Source organism: Anomaloglossus baeobatrachus, chromosome 1, assembly GCF_048569485.1.
Source record: "Anomaloglossus baeobatrachus isolate aAnoBae1 chromosome 1, aAnoBae1.hap1, whole genome shotgun sequence".
Taxonomy (NCBI): Eukaryota; Metazoa; Chordata; class Amphibia; order Anura; family Aromobatidae; genus Anomaloglossus; species Anomaloglossus baeobatrachus.
In genome coordinates, this window is record NC_134353.1 from 212,754,161 (window position 1) to 212,761,456 (window position 7,296).

Below are 7,296 nucleotides of genomic sequence, written 5' to 3' on the forward strand. Positions count from 1 at the left end.
CACACCTCTTTCCACACTCTGTCAGGCACACCAGTGGGTGGTCTAGCTGGAATAGGGCCACCCGCCTAGGGGTCAGGCAGACTGGTGGGAGGAAGTCAGTGGCAGTTGAGTAGTAGCCCTCAAAGAGTGAGGAGCTGAGGGAGTTGGAACTCTCTGTGTGACCTTGGTTAGGTTGCAGATGGTAGTCTGGGACCAGAGGAGTCAGAGACCCGGTCACAGGGTATTGGAAAGGGTGTACTGACTCAGTTTTGGCACCAGAAGTCCAGTAACTGGACTGGTACCGAGCACAGCTGGGTACAGGACCCTAGATCAGGGAGTAGCTTCACACAACTTGATAATTCACCTGTGGAGGATAGTCTCTTTATGAACTTTCCCCAAGAGCTCACAGATCGAAGGCATCAACACAACGAGAGGGATAGGGCCTTCCAGCTTATGCAGCCCACTTTTCCAAGTGTCAGCCATCGAGAGCACAGCTCCACTATATCACTATAGGGAGCGGGACCCTGACAGCTTCAGGCCGAAGGGTCACTCAGGAACATCTACACAATTGTGCATGGAGGCAGGCTCCGGACCACTAAGCAATACCAATGGGGACGGACACCCAGACGAGCTCCCCAGAGTGGCAGCGACACCCAGAGACTTTGTTTACTTCTGTGTCAGAGTCTGCTTATTGGCCGCACTAACAACTGCACCGCCTGAGTGAGTACACTTGTCTCCCCGGGTCCTGACCTGCCTAAATCACCTCCACCATACCATTGACCATCCCTCCGGAGCCCCGGGGTCTTCCCTACCTGTGGAGGGATAACCATCTAGCTGCCCCGCTCCTGGGTACTCCCATTGACAGCGGCGGTACTCCCTTACCGCACACAATGGGTGGTGTCACAAACTGTCCCCTTGTAAATATCCCCCCCCCTTTTTTATTTGAGTGGCCGCTGAGCCCCGGGTCCGGGGACCCTCGAGCCACAGCAAAACCCCCGGATCCAAGCAGTCCGACTGCTGCGGGGCCAAATTACGATGGCCCTTCCCATCCTAATAATATCAGCCCCCATTTGTCTACTGTAGCTTGGCTCAGACCTCACGTCATTTTTTTAAAAAACAGATAAATAAATAAATAAGTAAAATAATTAGAAAAAAAAGTGTGTGATCCCCTGTATTTTTCATAACCAGACAAGGTACAGCTGACAGCTGAGGGTTGCAGCCTGCAGCATCTGCTGTTCCTGTGCTGGATGATCTAAACACCTCAAACTTCGATTCATCTGTCCATAACACTTTTTTCCAATCTTCCGCTGTCCAATGTCTGTGTTCTTTTGCCCATATTAATCTTTTCCTTTTATTAGCCAGTCTCAGATATGACTTTTTCTTTGTCACTCTGCCCTGAAGGCCAGCATCCCAGAGATTCCTCTTCACTATAAACATTGACACTGGCATTTTGCGGGTACTATTTAATGAAGCTGTCAGTTGAGGACCTGTGAGGCATTGATTTCTCAAACTAGAGACTCTAATGTACTTGTCTTGTTGCTCAGTTGTGCAGCGGGGCCTCCCACTTCCCTTTCTACTCTGGTTAGAGCCTTTGTGCTCTCCTCTGAAGAGAGTAGTACACACCGTTGTAGGAAATCTTCAGTTTCTTGGCCATTTCTCGCATTCAATATCCTTAGTTTCTAAGAACAAGAATAGACTGTCGAGTTTCAAATGAACGTTCTTTTTTTCTGGCCATTTTGAGAGTTTAATGGAACCAACAAATGTAATGCTCCAGATTCTCATCTAGCTCAAAGGAAGGTCTGTTTTATAGCTTCTCTAATCGACAAAACTGTTTTGAGCTGTGCTAACATACTTGCACAAGGGTTTTCAAGGGATTTCTAAACATCCATTAACCTTCTAACACAGTTAGTAAACACAATGTACCATTAGAACACTGGAGTGGTGGTTTTTGGAAATTGACCCTAAACATTTGAACTGTAGTGTGTATATATATTTTTTTCCATATCAGTTGAACTTATGAAGGTCTAAATTGAGACTGAAACGTTTTATATCATACCTGGATACACCACAGTGTTTAATAAAAAGCAATTATTTTCACACCTTTTGTGAGTGCTCGGATCATTTGACCCGCACACAGGGCCGCCACTAGGAATCTCATGGCCCCATACTGGCAAACTTTTCGAGCCCCCTTGGGACTCCGCCCGGGCTCCACCCCATCTCCGCCTCCACCACTCAAACTTCCTACAGTCTCACTGCCACTCTTGCAAAAACATGTATGTATGTATGTGTATACAGTATATAAATATAAATATATATATATATATATATATATATATATAATATATATATATATATATATATATATATATATAATTAGTCATGGCCAAAAGTGTTAGCACCCTTGAAGTTGTTTCCCTCAGAAAATTACATGGACAGACTGTATACACAGACTGCATACACAGACAAACAGACTGTATACACAGATAAACAGACTGTATACATAGACCGAGAGTATACACAGACAGCATATACAGACAGATAGTATACACAGATAGTATACACAGACAGTATACACAGACAGACTGTATACACAGACACGGATTTTATACCTGAGGAAAGCAACAGATATTTTGCTGAAACGCGTTGTATGTAACAAACAGGAGTTCTTTATTATTTTAATAATAAAAGCAAATCACTATAATAAGGCTAGTTTCACACTTGCGTTCAGCGCATTCTGTGACTATGGAGAATAGCGCAGTCCGTTAACGGACCGCGCTATTCTCCATAGAGTTGTATGGACGACGCACTGTAACGCAAGTGTCTGCGTTGCATCCGCTAGACGACGCAGCGGCGTTATTTTGACGCTGCGTCTAGCGGATTGAACGCAGCATGTAACATTTTTTGGATCGTTAAAATAGCGCACCTTAACGGATTCCGTTAGAATGCATCAAGGTGTATAATGGTGTCCTATGTTAGCGGATTCCTGCGCTCTGCGTTAAGAGGTGGAATCCGTTAACGGAATCCTGCATGTTTAGTTTGCTGTAGCAATTATCTTGTTTGCTCCCAATTAATGATGGGGTATAAATACATCTCATCAGAGAAGGTGTCCAGTTCATCACTCCTGAAGCCCTGCCTGGAGCCCTGCCTGGAGCCCTGCCTGAAGCCCTGCCTGAAGCCTTGACTTAAGCCCTGCCTGGAGCCCTGCCTGGAGCCCTGAGATTCCATTGGTGAGAAAGGACAACCTTCCTGAACCCCCACCAGCCGCAGTACACCCCCCACCACCCTCATCCCCAGCAAAGCACCACCAACCCGCCACCACCCTCAGGGCCATCACCCCCCCCCCCCCACCCTCAGCCCCAGCACCTCTTTGTATTTTTTTTTCTTGTGATCAATAAAGAGTTTTTACATTTTTAAAAAAAAAAAAAAAAAAATACAAATAAAATTTTGCAAAAGCAGTGTTTGTTGCATTACTTCACGTAATTTTAGCCTATGGTTATTGGTTTAGGTTAAGAGGTGCAATTTAAATGTATTTGGTGGTGTAACATCAATCTAACTAAACATAGTTTTTTTGGGTTTTTTTTGAAGGTAGCACATGCAATTGTCACTGGTTAAATTTTTTTTTTTTTTTTTAAAACATTTATTTTTTTTTTAAATTGTGATAATGTAAACACAACTTCACCATCCAACCAACCCCACCAAAACAACTAGAACCCCCCTAGCTCACCACCTTAATTTTCCTTTTTTATCAATCATTTTTTTTTTTTTTTTTTTTTCCAAACTATAGGTTACATCAAAGCAGTCTTCACTTCAAATTTAGAATTTGAGAAAACATGTAAGTTTACTTTTTGTGTTTTAATCTATGCTCTTCTACAGTATTGCATTGTTTGCTAATTTTTAATTTCCCAACAAATAGATATATTTCAGAATGTCTGGAGAATCCAGCCCTAGCCCTGACCTATTCCAGGTAATATTATTATTATTTTTTTTTTTTTTCTTATTCAAAGTTTGTTTTATTAATTTGTTTTTTAAATTTTATTAGGAAGAAAATCCAACACAGGATGCAGCGGCAGCAGCGGCAGAACACGCAAGGCTACAAGTTGGAAACATTCAAGAAAGGGTTGGAGATATGCAAGGAGAGAGCTCGCAGGATGTAAGTATATCCACTTCATTGACATCACAAATAACGCGACATATCTACTAACCAACATACATGCATACCTCACATAGCTTTATACATACATACATACTATACCTACCGACACATACCTACCCTATCTACATACCGAACATAACTACCTACCTTAATGACACATAGCTACCCTACCTACAAACATATCGACGCGTATTATGCTTAAATACGTCGGTTACATAGCTATGTTAGCTATGGAGGTACCATCATGAACTACGTACAATTAGTAACTGGATTTCATTATTTTTTTTTTTTTCTCTAAGGTCGATGTTCCGAACATTAGAGGTCCTCCTCGCTGCTCCCAGAGTCGTCGTCGGCATGGCCGTGGTCGCAGCCATGTGAGTATTTTTTTTTGTTTTTTTTTTCTGATGCCTTCCATGGCTTCAAAATGTTAAAGTTCTTTTTTTTTTTTAAATTTATTTCTAATTAATTTTGTTTTGTTGACAGGTCTCATGGCGGAGGCAGGACGAGGATTCTGATGGGGAGGGAGGTGGCATCGATGTCGAACTCCTCATCGACCTCGTCCATGCTCGAGAGCCGCTGTGGGACATGAGAGACCCCCGCCATGCCAATTCTATCATCACACGGCGGCTCTGGGAAGAAGTAGCAGCAGAACTCATAGATGGGTGGGAGGACCTTGACACGAGGAACCGTAAAAGAGCAAGTAAGTATTCCAAACATGCTTTGCAAAACTCACCATATTAAAAGATGAATTTAATTTTGTTTGTTTGTTTTTTTTTTCTCTTTTCAGTTACCCGTCTGACGACCCGGTGGCGTTCACTCCGTGATCGCTTCAAGAGGGACTTAAACAAGGAGATGCAGGCTCCAAGCGGTTCGGCGGCACGCAAGGGCACCCAATACCGGTATGGGCGTGCCCTTGCGTTCCTAAGAGGCAGCATGCTTCCAAGAAGGTATGTATATATTTTTTGGGTGTTTAATTTAAGCATCTTTGAATGTATAGAAAAAAGCAGCAAATTTCCAGTGCCAGGAGAAGCCAGGTTACACATGTTCTGTAACCCATCCGACATATGCTGTACCTGCTGTTTTTTATTTTATTTTTCATAATAAAGTGGACTTTTAATTGAGCTTCTCCTGGCGCTGGAAATTTGCTGCTTTTTTCTACATTGTACGGCTGCCTAGCCATATTCCGTGCGCAGGAACTGGAAAATATCAGCAGGACGGTTGGTGAGCTGGACTTTTTCTCTTTCTTTGAATGTATGTATCCTTTGTAATCGATCACATGCTACGTCAAATGTTAATACTATATGTTAATTTTTTTTTTTTATCATTCCACAGAACCGTCTGTAGCACCGTGGAGCCTGCATCAGAAATTAACCCTCTTGGAGCGATTGCTGAACAGAACGTCACCGGTGAACCCTCCAACAGGCCCTCCACTTCTGATCCCTCCCTTCCTTCTACCTCTTCTTCTGAACCCTCCCTCCCTTCCACCTCAACTTCACAGCCCTCCCTCCCTTCTACCAATCCCTCTAATCCCTCACTATCTAACCTCCCATCTTTCCCCTCTTACCCAACCTGCCCATCGGCATACTGGCAAACCTCATTACATGAGGCTGGTCAGAGTGTAGGTGTTCCCTTATCTGACCACTCTGATGCTCACGAAACTCGAACCGCGTTAGGTTCGGGTCGTCAGCGTCACAGTGGTCAGAATAGGGGCAGCCCCGAGTTCTTACACCTGAACGCATCGATCCATAGCTTCATCAAAGTTTTATCGGACCAAATAATCGCTGGCTTCAACCTTGTAAACCATAGTTTACAAGTGTTGACCAGCAAGATGGATGAGGTGCTTTCAGCTGTAAGGCGAACACCTAGTCAACATTTTTTTCATTCAGTTATCGGTGATCTGGAAAGCCTACCGTCTGACCAGCAAATCCATGTAATGAGGGCTTTCCAGAGTGCCATCCAGCAACTCCATCAACATCCCCTTCCCACCACTGCACCACATCTATCCACAGCCCCTCAGATGCCACCCCCAGTACACTTACAGCCTCCGACACAGACTCACCAATACTCACAATCTACAATACCCACACATTACAGAAACCCTATGCAGACTACAAGATCTGTACAAACATCCCTTTATTCCCCATCTCCATTTTCCAGCCCACACGACAACACTTCCACAACTCCATCCCCAACCGCACTGTCTCCTGCACTTCCTAACCCGTTACATCATTCTTCTTCCTCCTTCCGAACCCCAACATCTTATCCAACCTCCACCTTTCCATTTTCTAACACTCTGCCTTATACCAACCCTCAACCTACTCCAATACCTCACCCTTCTACAAGCTCTCGCCCATCTACCAGCCCTCAACTATCTTGTCTTTCAAGCCCTTTTCTGCCCACCACTTCTCTTTCTTTTTCTACACCCTCACCATTACCTCTTACCCAACCTTCACCTACCCAATCCACACTTAATACCCCAACTGTTGGAGGGAACAATTCTGCGAGCGGATCCAGCGATGTCTCCACCCCACATTACCAAAATTTATAGTTTGTTTTTTTTTTTTAAATTAATGTAATATTAAATTTATGTATAATAAATTGTTATTTTTTCTTGAACATTGTGTTTGTTTTTAATTTTACTTAGTTATTGGAATTAAATATTAAAAATGGGATAATGGTACACATACAGTGGCTGGTGCCGATGTTGTGGTATAGCAAGATGCATGCCACTACACGGGTAGAGGATGTATAGTTCAGGGGGATTTGTGGTGACACGGGGACAGTATAGCATAACGACATTTGTGGCAGATGTTGTGTGTTGTCAATTGACAAGGAGGAAGGCGATTCCTGTAAAGGGGGGGACAGTCATCAGACTACCATGTTTGCCAGTGTGTCCCAATTTCACTGTCTGAACTTGGCTGAAGTTCAACTGGGTTTGGTTTCACTAATAATGAAAAAAAAAATAAACCAACTTTGTTTTTTATAAACAAACTTTTGAAAAAAATAAAAAAACAATTTTCAATTGTAAAATTCAAATTTAATATCATTTGTAAGAATGTTTTGTAAAATTTAGACTAAAAACACAGAAAATAATTATGAAACATGGATTTAAATGTTACACAAAATCACAAAATGTACATTATCAGACACGGATTACAATCTAA

At 42.9% G+C, this 7,296-nt stretch overlaps 1 protein-coding gene and 1 long non-coding RNA gene across 2 annotated transcripts; both read left to right on the forward strand.

The window, feature by feature from the left end:
* The first annotated feature begins 3,090 nt into the window (after positions 1-3,090).
* Positions 3,091-4,062, forward strand: LOC142291227 (uncharacterized). Its single transcript, XR_012750450.1, has 3 exons — positions 3,091-3,206; positions 3,764-3,811; positions 3,893-4,062. It is a non-coding gene; the product is annotated as an uncharacterized LOC142291227 (long non-coding RNA).
* A 43-nt stretch (positions 4,063-4,105) lies between these two features.
* LOC142294391 (uncharacterized) lies at positions 4,106-6,680 on the forward strand. The gene is made up of 5 exons (XM_075337877.1): positions 4,106-4,129; positions 4,432-4,506; positions 4,616-4,832; positions 4,920-5,079; positions 5,465-6,680. The coding sequence occupies exons 1-5, from the start codon at positions 4,106-4,108 to the stop codon at positions 6,678-6,680; spliced, it is 1,692 nt and encodes a 563-aa protein (XP_075193992.1).
* The last annotated feature ends 616 nt before the right edge of the window (positions 6,681-7,296 follow it).

Bases quoted from the DNA above. Each gene is read 5' to 3' on its own strand.
- LOC142294391 (XM_075337877.1), top strand. From the start codon at position 4,106: ATGCAAGGAGAGAGCTCGCAGGAT. The intron at 4,507-4,615 runs GTGAGTATTTTT...TTTTGTTGACAG, and splicing joins ATGGCCGTGGTCGCAGCCAT to GTCTCATGGCGGAGGCAGGA. The intron at 4,833-4,919 runs GTAAGTATTCCA...TTCTCTTTTCAG, and splicing joins GAGGAACCGTAAAAGAGCAA to TTACCCGTCTGACGACCCGG.